We start from the raw sequence: 13,595 nt of genomic DNA, 5'->3' as shown, positions 1-13,595 counted from the left end.
TGCTGCAGACATCCACCCCAACATCCACCCCAACATCCACCCTGCTGCAGACATCCACCCTGCTGCAGACATCCACCCTGCTGCAGACATCCACCCTGCTGCAGACATCCACCCTGCTGCAGACATCCACCCCAACATCCACCCTGCTGCAGACATCCACCCTGCTGCAGACATCCACCCTGCTGCAGACATCCACCCCAACATCCACCCCAACATCCACCCTGCTGCAGACATCCACCCCAACATCCACCCTGCTGCAGACATCCACCCCAACATCCACCCTGCTGCAGACATCCACCCTGCTGCAGACATCCACCCCAACATCCACCCTGCTGCAGACATCCACCCCAACATCCACCCTGCTGCAGACATCCACCCTGCTGCAGACATCCACCCTGCTGCAGACATCCACCCCAACATCCACCCCAACATCCACCCTGCTGCAGACATCCACCCCAACATCCACCCTGCTGCAGACATCCACCCCAACATCCACCCTGCTGCAGACATCCACCCTGCTGCAGACATCCACCCCAACATCCACCCTGCTGCAGACATCCACCCCAACATCCACCCTGCTGCAGACATCCACTCCACCATCTGACCCAGACCCATGGATACCTGGAACTGCCTGTAGGTCCACAGATAAACGTAGGTCTGCTCTCTGGGAAGCGGCCTGGTTCTGGTTTCTGGCTCCATCCTGGTTCAGGTTAGTTCCTGACTAACAGGGTTCTGGTGTGACTGGGAGCCGGGCTCCTGTTCCACCTTAACAATGAAGGAAACATGATCCACCAGGGACCCGGCCCTCACACACGCTCAGAGGAGGAGGAGGAGTTTTACCTGATCCATCTTCACCACTGCGCCTCTGTGATGAATCCACCTCGTCACTGAAATCAACCTCGCTATGCATGTGGCTTTGTGTGCCACACACACATTCCAGTTATACTGTGCCTGTGAGGACCAATACCCTCGCTGAGCCCTACAGTCACGGTTCATTGACTAAAAACAAGCTGTTCCTGGTTACCTGCTGGTGTGCTGAGGGTGCACACTTAATATTTCAGTAGGGTTAGCCATGTGTGTGTGTGGGGGGGTGGGGGGGTGTTTGGAGGTGTGTGTGTGTAGTGGGTGTGTATGCTACGGGGACGCGTCATGTTCAGTCTGGCGGCGTCTTCGCTGGGTTCAAACCCGAGGCAACGCTCAGTAAGCGGTTAAAACGAGTTGTTGGAATGCGGAAGTGACATCACCAACACGTGACTCGTTAAATGTTTGTCAGATTATTTATTTATTATTTATTTTTATTTTTTCTTATGTCTAAAAAATTGGTATATTTGAATAAGTCAATAAATCGGTGAAAAGGAATAAAGTAGTAAAAATGATTTTTTTTTTTATATAAATGCTGATTGTTTGTGGAGGTAATATATGGACCAAACTGATTTATGTGAGTAAATGAGAAATAAGAGAGCCTGAGGGGCGGGGCTTAAACTATTTATTGAGGGCTGTGGGAAGCAGAGCAGCCATGGCCAGGAGTCAGGGTGAGAGAGGACGCCTGGATGGTCGTTTGGTGCATGGCGCGTGTTTCTAAGCCGCTCCTGGAGTAATGTCCTGGGCCGTGAGTGGTGAGGAAACAGGAAGCGGTTCTGGTGGGATGGAAGAGGGAAATAGTGACAATGAAGAAGGTTGATAGATAGCAACATCTAAAAATGAGAAAAGGCGGAAAAAGCAGAAATCAGTTAAAGGGGAGTCCAGTTCAGAACAATCCAGTGATGATCAATCCATACATTCCACAGCAAAACAAAATGAATTCAAAGTCATATTCAAAGTCCTTAATCAGGCAGAATCTTTTACTAATTGGAATCCGGTTAGAGATGTCCCGATCCAGGTTTTTGCACTTCCGATCCGATACCGATACTGGCCGATACCAGCCTATCCAAGCGTTTATTTAAGTTTAAGTTAAAGTATTTAGCCTTAGTTGTAGGACTCATGTTGAAAAGGGTTTTAGTACTCTTGATAACATCTAGCCAGCTGAATTAGGTGAGATTGAATAAAACACAATGCTTGGTAACAACAAACTTACCTGTTTATTAAGAGATAAACACAAACTGGACAAAATTATGAATAGCAATCTAATATTGCACAGTGAGCAGTAAAACCGTAAACAGTTAAAGGTGCAAGTATTACTGTAAGTTTTAATAAAAATGCAAAACAGACAAGAGTGGAAAATAGTCTATTAACTTAGAATCAGGACTCTACTCTTGAAAAAAAGACACTGCTTAAAAAAAATCAGTGCAAATAATAGTTACACAAAAATGCCTTATACTCCCCAATCTCCTCCACACCTAGTCTCCATCTACACATGGATAAAATAATCCCACACGGCTGACATTTTCCCCGCTATCTTCCAATTCACCTGTTTTAATGGTTAGGCTGGGAGACAGACCCAAAAAGACCTGTTCTGGAAAATACGGACCGGATTCGGGGAACACTGGCGCAAAATAGTGGAATGGATCGTTTCAATTGGCGAAACTGGAAAATACGGACCGGATAAAAAAAAAAAAAACTGGATCGGCAGTCTGGATCGGCATTTTTACATGCTTTGCCGATACGCATTCTTTTGCCAATATCGCCGTCCGATCAGATACGTGGATCGGATCGGGACAAGCCTAAATCCGGTTCACTTAATAAAAACCATAAATAAACTAGGAGGAGAAGTCAGAGGAGCCAGAATCCTGTAGAGTGGAGACCTGCTAATAAACTGCAGGGACAGCGCCCAGCAAGGCAAAGCCATACGGATCAACAAGATGGAGGGATAAGAGTTCAGAGCAGCTTAATGGAGAACAAAAAGATCAGCAGGGTAGTCATTGGAGGAGTTCCTCTAAGAGTTTCTGAAAAAGAAATTGTAGAAAACATAAGCAGTGCAAAAATAAAAGAAGTAAAACGATTAAAAACAACAAGAAACGGAGAAAGATCTGACAGTTTATCGGTGCTAATTAAATTCGAGGAAGAGTAATTTCCCAGCAAAGTATTCATCGGTTACATCAGTTATAATGTCAAAATCTACAATCCTCCACCTTTGAGGTTCAATTGCCAAAAATCCAGTCACATAGCAGCAGTTTGTAAAGGAAAGCAGAGGCGTGGAAGGACTGCAGGAGAGTATGAGTACAGAAAATGTGGGAAAGAAGCTGAAATAAAATGCTGTAACTGTGGTGGAGAACATACTGCTGCTTATCGCGTCTGTGAAGCAGCAAAAGGTCTGAGGAAATAAAAAAAATGAAATTTGAGCTCGGAATAACCTACCATGAAGCTGCTAGAAGGATCCCATCTCAGTTAGAAAAACCCAAACCTACAGTTCAACACACGGCAGATTCCAAACCTCTAGAGCAGGCATCCCCAGTGTCTGTCCTCAAGGCCCCCTCTCCTGCAGGTTTTAGAAATTTCCTTCCTCCAGCAGCTGATTTTAATTGAGAGATGATTAACAGGCTGTTGCTCTAATGCAATCATTATAATCAGCTGTTTTAAAGCAGGGAAACCTCTAAAACCTGCAGGACAGCGGCCCTCGAGGACCGACTTTGGGGACGCCTGCTCTGGAGAAATGTCCAAAAATTGATGAAGACTCACTAATTGTTAAAAAGAAAGATTTAGTTCTATTCATGGTGGAAATGATTAATTGTAGCACAGACGACGAGAAAAACCAAAAAACTGAAAATAATAGTGAAAGCAGCAGAAAAATATCCTTAAAGATTTGAACTGGGAGATGGTTGGAAGCATGATGGGAGGACCGATGGGACCATCAGAAACTAGCAGAGTGACGATGACTTAAAGTTAAATTAAAATTATACGGGCAAATGTGATTTAGTATTTATTATGTTGGGTTAAGTTACACAGTTTGTTTTTTAATGGGGTGAATCGTTTCATTTCCTTGCTTTACTCCATATCAGTTGGTGGCGGTAATGCATTTCTCACAAGTTTGCCAACCGCCATAAAACCTCACAAGAAGAAGATGAGCGGCCATTTTGTTTTCTGTTTCTTGAGTGCTCTGTTAAAAAACCTAGGACGCGTCGTTAGAAGGCCAGATTCGAAGTATGATGATGTCATAGCGCGGCGCCGAGGTCTGGTCGGATTCCAAGACTCTTCGTTATGCGGCCTTAAAATGCGTCCTTCTTTTTGCCCGATTTGAAGGACGGGTCCGACGTATCCTCGGTATTCTTGGATATCCCAGGATTCATTGCGAGACCAAGCAAGCTGTGATCAGAGGAAAGGTTACTTGGCGCCGACCAGTGGTGAAAATTGGAAGTTCAGTTTGATATAATACAACTCTGTGAATAGTTCCGTCTGAAATGAATGAAAATAGTTGTTTTAATGGTTATCCGCTATTTTATATATTTAGAATGTTTTTAGAGCATAAACAGTAGTGTATAGGATTTCCTAAAAGCGCGTTCACGATTCTACGGAAGCCGGCAGACCAAACCAGCGCATTCAGCTCGGCAAAGAACTCATGCTCTTCCTCAACACTGAAGTCCTCAGACATTTTTCTTTCGTTGTTTCTTTCTTTGCACAGGTAAACAGCACATTTCTTCTTCTACGCTTGCATTATCGGCAGAGCAGACGCTGAATGCGCACTTTCATCTGGTTTGGTCTGCCGGCTTCCGTAGCGTCGTGAACGCGCTTTTAGGAAATGCTATAAACTACTGTTTATGCTCTAAAAACATTCTAAATGACTTCGTTTCGAGTAAATTCTGGACGCTACCCACTCAGGACACTTGGAATACATTGGACGAGCAGTATGGAGGAATATTGACACGTTTTTGTGGACTTTTATGGACCTTTCTGTCTCGGGCGCCATAGACCTCCATTATTTGAATGTCAGCAGACAGCAAGAAGCCTCCCAGATCTCCAGATGCATTTGAGATATCAAAAAAGTACTCCAGAGTGTTGTTCAGCATGGGGGGGAGTAGAAAATGAAGGCTAATCATGTTTTGGGTGTACTATTCCTTTAAGCTGTTGAAGCTTTTTTGTGCATTCTTGTTGTGCTGTGTACAGCGTGTCCCAATAATGTATTCACATTTTAAAACATTACAGTCTATATGTTAATTGAAACACTAATAATTGTTAGAGTGTAACAAAATAACCCTGTGACTCTAAAATACAGAAATATGAATAACATCTGACCTTTTTTTAAAAATGTGAATATATCTGTGGCTCAATGTATACTGTACGCTATGTGCTTCACAAACCTTGCTGACAGACGCACAGAAATACCTTTTAAATATTTTTATGCGTTTGTCACATGAAACTATTTAACACCATTTTTTATCATTCCATTTGAAGAAGGATATCTATGCCAACAAGTCAGTGAGCACAGTTATACACACAATTGACTTTCAAGCAAAGTATTGTCAGCATTCAGTTTAAGACAAGTTTTTGAATATTATGTTTCCATGTGGAACAGTGTTCTACAACCAGAACATTTCCAAAACATGACCCTAACTGGACATTACCATGATAATAATTGACAATGTATTGACAGATGGTGCTCCGGGACACATCAGCAGTTGTTTTGGTGCGGTGCAGGTGTTCCTGTGTTGCAGGTACAGCATTGTGCAATCATGCTGTGGTCCTTCTCTTTCAAACAGCACATTACTCAGAACTGCATGTACCAGTTGTCCCCCCCCTGTACACATCTGTACAGAGTTAGCTCAGCAGTGGCACAAACCCAGGACAGCCGTAACTTTCACAGCAATACCTGTTTTGCACATATTCTTTCACATGAATGAACGGTGCAGTTTTCCTACAGCTTAAAACTTCTAATATCAGTAATAAATTCTGCAGAACTTGTGTTTTCAGTCATTTTTGCCTTTAGCTTTTCCCAGAAGATGCCAAATTTTGACCCAACACATGCCAGCTTTTGGCAGCTATTGCATCATTTATTTTCACAGGGTATAAAACCTGGTCCAGTTTCAGACCTGAACCTGGTTCAGACTGTTCAGAGTCGGAAGGGCAGAGGAGGATTACGGTAAGTGTAAATAACTTCATATCATGTTTAAAGTGGTGTGTGTATAACATACATGTCTATGTGTGATTGCAGAAGGACCCTTTACCGAGGAATGATCGGTAAATTCAAGTCTGCGTGTGGATGAAGTGTCTTACCTCCAGAGGAAAGGCCCCTTATTACCAAAATGGGGATTAGTACAGACAGGCGACATGTTCAGTCAGCGTTTGGACTTGTTCAGAGGGGGGGTGTACTCTCCTACCAACAGCCGAAACGTGACTCCCGATCCACAGAGGTGCATCAACATGCTCCACCTCCTCCATCCCTCCCCCTAAGGAGCCACCAGCTGTCGCCAACAGACTGTCTGCACTGAAGAAGAGCAGTTGCATCTGCAGAGCCTTCAGTGCGCTACATGCACTAGGCTTAGTGACGTACTTCCGATTCAAGGCATTACTGCTCGGTCGTTTCCGGTCCGCGTATTTACATTGCGCTAGCTTGCAGATTTGGCAATATTGTTTGATGTCATTATGAAAAGGAAAGTGTTAAAAACTTGTCGTTTTCAAAAACAAGAAAAAAAGTATTCAGAGCACTGCTGTGTTCCTCTCTGCACAGCATCGTCAAAATTTAACGGCGTGTTAAGTTTTCATGGCTTTCCGACACAGACCCATCAGAGAAAACAGTGGCTAGTTCGCATTCGCCGGGATCATTTCGACATCACCTCTCACTCAAAGGTCTGTAGCAGACACTTTACCAACGATCAGCTCATCGAACCAGCAACACTTGACGGTGGAAGACGGCTCGTTAAAGGTGCTGTACCGGCACTTTTTGAGTGGAATGGCTATTGTGTTGAACCAGCACGGCGCAGTGTGTGGGAGAGAGTGGAGCGGCCTGAGGCAGCTCCTCCCCAGAAGGATGAAGAGCACCTCCATGTCAGAGATGACCATGACTATTGCTCCGTCCCTGAACCAGCTGCAATGGACATGTCCGCATCAGCTGCTGAAGATGTGTCCACAGAAGAGCTGAGAAAGGAGATACAGGAGCTACGTCTTCAGCGAGAGTTTGGATTACAGCGGTTTGCTGGCTCGGACGCAGACATCCGATTCTATAGGAGGTGAGTTAATCAGCCATATATTCCAGCTGTTTAACATTCACTAGGACTATGATCAGTTAATCATAACAAAACCTGTAATCACTTTTGATAAAGAATGTTTATTTGCTTAGAAAATGTGGTTAGAAAATAGTTCCTGATAAAATGCAGCGCTAAATTGCTTCTTAACCAGTCCATCTAAATTATACATAACACGCAATATGAAATGTAATCCTAGTTGTTGCTGTTCATATTATTTTGTGTGATTTTTAACAGCTACGCTAATTGTGACATGGTGTACCTGTGATATGTGTGTCTTTTGTGAATAGATTTTCAAGCTATGAGCACCTGATGTCGTTTTGGTCTCTGATTCAGCCTTGCCTTCATAAAATGGTCTGGGTCACAAGAGCCAAATCAGCTGCCAAAAGAAATGAAGAAGTCATCACTCCTGCACGTTCATCAACGGTAGGTTATCATTAGAGTGTGATTTATTGGCAGTTTCAGATGTAGTGATGCATTTTTGTGCAAATCTAAAGGGTAAATTATGGGTTTTAGTCTCACTTAAATACAACAGTTCCCTAGACACTCCTGGTTTTCTCCATGTTATGGTATACATAAGATTTACAAACATTTAGCCAAACAAGAGCATTGACCTATTTCATATGTTAAATGAGTAGTAACAATTGTATTAATGAGGTTTGTGTGAAATACTTGTCCATAGTCAGTTCATTATGTACAGTAGATGGTCATCAATAAGCCCTTAACTTAGAGAAGCAACATGAGTACTCTTGTGGACACTATCCACAGCAACATCATTTACACGCCTAAAAAAAAAAACAGTCTGAAGTTGGTGCACAGTTTTGAAAAAATCTGAAATTTTTATTTCACAGAACACAGGAATTGCAGGTTAACTGCTGGATCTATCTGTTATGTGTGTTACTGTGTGACTGATAAATATGAACTAACTATTTACTGGTTAATAGTTTTTTTCTCATCAAATAGTCTGTATGGCAGCAAGACAGAGAGGTGTTGGGAGCTGGAGAAAATACCATTTTTCTCCAGCAGAGTCCGCCGTGGATCCTCTGAGGGAGCCTCCTGCACAGGTGCAGCTCATCAAGACCATCAGAGGATCCACTACTTAAGCTGCCTTCAGACCTTACCTCAACGCCGCAGTGTTGTTCCAGTTGGGGACTCGTGCTTCCTCCGTGAAAGCTCTGGAAGAGCTAACCTGCCGAGCCGACCCTCCGAGCCAAACCCTGAAGATTCTCAGTCAACCTCTAAGCAGCTCTGGGCAAGAGCTAGGAAACCCAAGCCAAGGTCTGTTCTAATAAGACGTGAGACGCTGAAGCAGCTAACGGACTCTGCTAACACATCCTTCTCCAGAACCAACAGTGACTCTCCCAAGGAGAACCTCAAGAACCCTCAAGACTCCGGTGAAACCAGATTCCAGGCCCAAACCAGTCATCTGCATATTACGTGCTTGTGCAAATAAACTTGTTAAACTTTTCATCCTGTGTCCGTCAGTGGTGTTCTGCATCTTTGGGTCTCCATTAGAGAACCGATCATGACAAGAGGTGAAAGTATTTTAAATACGGCGTACACTACACTGATAACATTTTTTTTAGGTGTCTATAATTCATGTTGCTGCTGACCCTGTCCACAACAATGCATTACTTAAAAACCTATAACAATACTCCTACTGCTTCTACAAACTGAGGGCATGCCAAGCACCATCTCCTGGAGGTAATAATACACTGACTATGAAGAAGTACCTCAAACAACCACAAATAATCTGAACAGTTCTTTGAAGGAGGAACCTTTTTTTTCCTTCTGCATTTTTACCTCCTAGCGACAGCTGCTCCAGCCCATTGATGAGTTCTTTCATTGATGAGTTCTTTCATTGATGAGTTCTTTCATTGATGAGTTCTTTCATTGATGAGTTCTTTCTGGCAAATCGTTTCAACGTACACCAGTCCACAGCGAGCCGCATCATTGCAACATGGACAAGTTTTCTAGCCACTGCAATGGGGTCTGTTTGCATTTGGCTTACACCTGCAGAAGTGCAAGCCAACCTCCCTGAGGAATTTCAAGATTTTCCAGACACCCAGGTGATCCTAGATTGCACAGAGATCCTCACCCCTCCTTCAAAGTGAGATGTACTCCACATACAAATCTCACTGCACCATGAAAGGTCTGGTTGGCATAGCCCCACATGGTGCAGTGACATTCATCTCAGAGTTGTATGGTGGTTCAGTTAGTGATAAGGAGATATTTAGACAGTCGGGAATAGCCGAGTTGCTGACAGAAGTCTCATTGTCATTAGTAGCAATCTCACAGCTGAACTTGATTCATATCAATAATCTAAAGTCATCAATTCAATAGCTGTGACCCAGGGCCTTCCATATCTGGTGCAAGCAGCTCATGACAAACATTACATTTTTATATCTATAGTTGAGATCACAACTAAAACCTGTAAATTTTCAGTGTCGGCCAACACAATCTTACCACATATCTAATACGTTGTAAAACATTTTTATCAACATCAATGTGTTACAGTTCAAATACAGTTTAACTTTACAAAAGTATTGCCTGTAACGAATGAATTTGTTTGATGTAAATGAAGTTAAACCTAACATTGTTGAAATCATTCACATTTACCAGTACATGTTGAATCAAAAGACAAAGGCAGTAACGGTTGAATTATGCATTTAACGATTTACTCAAAATTACCTTTTCAATCATCACATTGTCTTTTCTGTGAATAAAATGTTTTATTTATATTTTTGGCATTCATGTTTTTACTTAAGACTCTGAAAAAGTGTGTCAAATAAAACATCAATTAGCTATTGAAAATGCTAAAACTATTGGACATTTAGTATGTCTGAACTCTAACATATGGGATAAATGTGTAAAATCAAGTGCCTTAATCTACCAAATCACATGTTTCAATGACTGACATTGATCAGGAAATATACAAGGATATAATACTAATATACAGTTGTGTAAAAAAGTATTTGTCCCCTTCCTGGTTTCATATTTTTTGCATGTTAGTCACACTTCAATGTTTCAGATCATCAAACAAATTTAAATGTGAGACAAAGATAACACAAGTAAAAAGAAAATGCAGTTTTTAAATGAAGACTTTTATTATGAAGGGAGGAAAAAATTCCAAACTTAAATGCCCCTGTGTGAAAAAGTGATTGCCCCCCCTGTTAAAACATAAATAAACTGTGGTTTATCACATCTTTGGAAAGCTGAGTTCAATTTCTCTAGGCTGGATTACTGCCACACCTGTTCTCAATCAAGAAATCACTAATAGACCAAAAGATCCTCAAAAGTTAGACATGCTGCGATCCAAAAGAAAATCAGGAAAAATGTAAAAACCAAGTAACTGAGATCTGTCTGGCAATCACTTTTTCACACAGGGACATTTAAGTTTGGATTTTTTTCCTCCCTTACTAATAAAAATCTTCATTTAAAAACTGCATTTTCTGTTTACTTGTGTTATCTTTGTCTCACATTTAGATTTGTTTGATGATCACAAACATTTAAGTGTGACTAACATGCAAAAAATAAGAAACCAGGAAGGGGACAAATACTTTTTCACACAACTGTAACTATGATAGATTTGTCAGCTGTTAATTTAAGAGCCCCAGTATTCAGTGTGCATTCTTAACACAATTTATTCACACAATTAAACTGATTAGGACACATTTTATGTAGTGCATTGTATGAGAGTTAGGATGCAGCTTGGGTTTTCCTCTGCTTTCATTGCTCATTTTTCAGACAGGTATTTTGGCATGTATGTGTAGAAAAAGAAATGCTCTGCTTTATCTCTGATTGCTCTCTGAACTTCTGGATCTACAAATATTCGTTGCACAAGATAGTCCTCCTGCGCCCACACAACAAAGTCGCACCACTGCATCCCTGTGATGAGCAGCTGTCCTTGCACTTGCCAGTAGTACGCATGGCTCTTCTTAAGTTGAGGGGAACACATTTGTACATATTTACAGTCAATGAAGTTGTGCACATTTGGGCATTTGAATTCAACAAGTCCAAACTGGGGATATTCAGTGGGGTCAAAAACAACACCATCAGGGGACGCAGCAAGCCAGGGTGAAGCAGGGTGGATGACAAGACCGCAAGGTGCATAATTAACATTTACAAGCTGACTGTACTCAGCTGCTACTGCTGGCTCCATCTCAGAACCCCTCCTCATGTCTGCTTTGTTCCCTTTAATATGCGCTCTGCAAGTGACTCTGCAGAGCTCTGGCCTCTGACATGACACACCTCGCCAGACCTAGATGCAGTCACCCTTGGTCGGCGGAGAAGATGCCACTCAGAGCAAGAGCTTTGCTCACGTGTAGCCTGCTCAATTTTGTGAGCCATCTCCATTGTCACGGTCAAGCTGCTGAGATGTAGTAGCTCCTCTTCAGAGCACACAAACGCACAGGCAGATGGCAATATGGTGTAATCCTCTAGAGGCAAGTGTGGGGTTGGTGGTGCGTCATGGTGGAGTGTGATATGCCGGGATGACAGTGCTGGCTTTTGGTAAGAAAGAACACTGCCCCTCTGCACCAGCCCAAAGGCACTTTCCACAAGGGGCTTGTCAGGTCCCATGTTCATTGTGGTTACGAGTGGCCTGTCCTCCATGCTGAATTTAGCATATACCTCCTCAATTCTGAACATACAGGGGTCTGGCAAGGGACCCACCATACCTCTGTAGAATCCACTTCTATAAAGCACATTAATAAGGAAAAGTGAAGAAAACAGAAAATTAAATAATAATGCATCAACAGTATTAACAGAATTAACAGCAGCATATGTAGTAAAATGGGAAATTCAAATTACCTCACTCCAGTCTGCACCATCCTGTTTGGTACTGGCTTAGTGAAGACCATGGACTTGATAGGCCCTGGCCTGACACCCTAAGTAAGAAGACATTTTCAGTGGAAGGAGTCACCTAAAAAATATGACCAAAAAACATAATTTAACTTCTTTGTATAGTTACCATTGTTCGTGGCTTGTGCCATTGCTGCTCAGATTCTGTGCAGCTATGCACAGGGGGCACAACTGGTGTCCTGAGCTGAGAGCAATGTGCTGTTTGAAACAGCAACGCCACTGTATGACTGCACACAACAGTTCCTGCCACACAAGAGTGCGAGTCACCACAACTGGCGATGAATCACCAAACTCAATCTAAGAAAAAAAGGGGAAAAAATAATGTAAGTCCTGTCATGGTGATATATATACATACATATATATATACATACATACACATATATAAATATATATATACCGGTATATATATATACATACATATATATATATATATATATATATATGTATAACAATTGTTACTGTTGACCTGTGCTGCTAGAAGAACCCTACCCCCTCGAATGCTAATGTTACCTCTTCTGCCTATTGACATAAATACAACTAAGTTTTGCTTGATAACCATAACTCCTTAGATTATGTAAATTTATTTTCTGTCACCTGGGTATGATAAAGCAGAGAAGTATGAAAATATTTAGCTTAGTATGTCTTGATGTATTAATTAATGCTCAACTGAGTGGGAATGAACATTTTCACTGCTTCCTGCCTACACTCAAACTATGCGGCGTCTCATTCTTCCTCATGGACCTGTAGCACAAAGCTCTGACGCTGATCTGCCCTGAGAGCCTGTCTTTGTTGGACACTGAATGAAAAGACAAATACAAGTCTCATTACCGTTAGATCTGTATTGATCACATATACACATCTTACAGATGTGACTCCTTACGTTGGTTGTAACTTCAGGTAGCTACATAACATTACTGCCATAAAACTCAAAACAGTATCTTAAAAATAACACAATTTACCAAATTAACAATGCCTGATATAAATCGTTGGGTAGGATGTCACATTACGATATTGTAAAACAATATTAGGAACAGATAAATAAAGTGGCGTTACGGGTTAGTTAATAAAAAGCTGGTAGCTACCGCTGAACTTCTACAGCGGAAGCTAACAGTTAGCATTTCGCGTTAGTTAGTCAATAGTTGTTTTCTCACCTTCATAGTTGTGTATATATGACGCAGCATATAACTTGAAACCTTTATCCAATTTGCTGGACAGTGTTTTAGTTATCCTACCAATCCGATGGACATCGGTGATGTTTAACTTTGGCAGCTCCTGTAAACACCGAGTGTAGAACGTCGCCATCGCTGAACCGGAAACTGAGGAGTAGCACTAAGTTAAACCCGGAAGTGTTTGTGCAATCAGCCCATTAACCATGGAGATGGCTCACAAAATTGAATCCTCTACCAGGGCGCAGAGCAAAGACCAGGATTGGCACGTGCTTCGGCAGAGCAGGGTAACCTCCTCAAGTGTGCCACGTTAGGGGTCACAGCTCTGATGAGAATCTTACAACATGAGGAGAGGCTCTGAAACGGAGTTTCAAGCAGCCAAAGAGTATGTGAAGTGCAACAACGTAAATGATGCAGCTTGTGGGCTTGTACTCCATCCTCAGGCTCCGTGGTT

The 13,595-nt window shown here is 42.2% G+C and overlaps 2 protein-coding genes and 1 long non-coding RNA gene across 3 annotated transcripts; 2 read left to right on the top strand and 1 right to left on the bottom strand.

Annotated features, from left to right (window-relative positions):
* Window positions 1-8: 8 nt before the first annotated feature.
* On the top strand, window positions 9-891 carry LOC119781087 (uncharacterized threonine-rich GPI-anchored glycoprotein PJ4664.02-like; the record flags this gene model as incomplete). The annotated part of the gene is made up of 2 exons (XM_038281442.1): window positions 9-633; window positions 749-891. Coding segments are annotated over 2 exons (768 nt in total), but the record flags the coding sequence as incomplete, so codon positions are not given.
* A 5,536-nt stretch (window positions 892-6,427) lies between these two features.
* On the top strand, window positions 6,428-9,771 carry LOC119781085. The gene is made up of 4 exons (XM_038281441.1): window positions 6,428-7,097; window positions 7,403-7,538; window positions 8,923-8,949; window positions 8,998-9,771. The coding sequence occupies exons 1-4, from the start codon at window positions 6,514-6,516 to the stop codon at window positions 9,007-9,009; spliced, it is 759 nt and encodes a 252-aa protein (XP_038137369.1). The 5' UTR covers window positions 6,428-6,513; the 3' UTR covers window positions 9,010-9,771.
* Window positions 9,772-11,616: 1,845 nt separating this feature from the next.
* Window positions 11,617-12,267, bottom strand: LOC119781086. Its single transcript, XR_005280491.1, has 3 exons — window positions 12,085-12,267; window positions 11,925-12,001; window positions 11,617-11,808 (listed from the first exon to the last, which is right to left on the bottom strand). It is a non-coding gene; the product is annotated as an uncharacterized LOC119781086 (long non-coding RNA).
* Window positions 12,268-13,595: the final 1,328 nt, after the last annotated feature.

The sequence above is a fragment of the Cyprinodon tularosa genome, unplaced genomic scaffold (assembly GCF_016077235.1).
Source record: "Cyprinodon tularosa strain WSP-4 unplaced genomic scaffold, ASM1607723v1 ctg1707, whole genome shotgun sequence".
Classification (NCBI taxonomy): Eukaryota; Metazoa; Chordata; class Actinopteri; order Cyprinodontiformes; family Cyprinodontidae; genus Cyprinodon; species Cyprinodon tularosa.
Note: the sequence above shows the minus strand (reverse complement) of the source record. Positions and strands in the feature narration are given on the sequence as shown.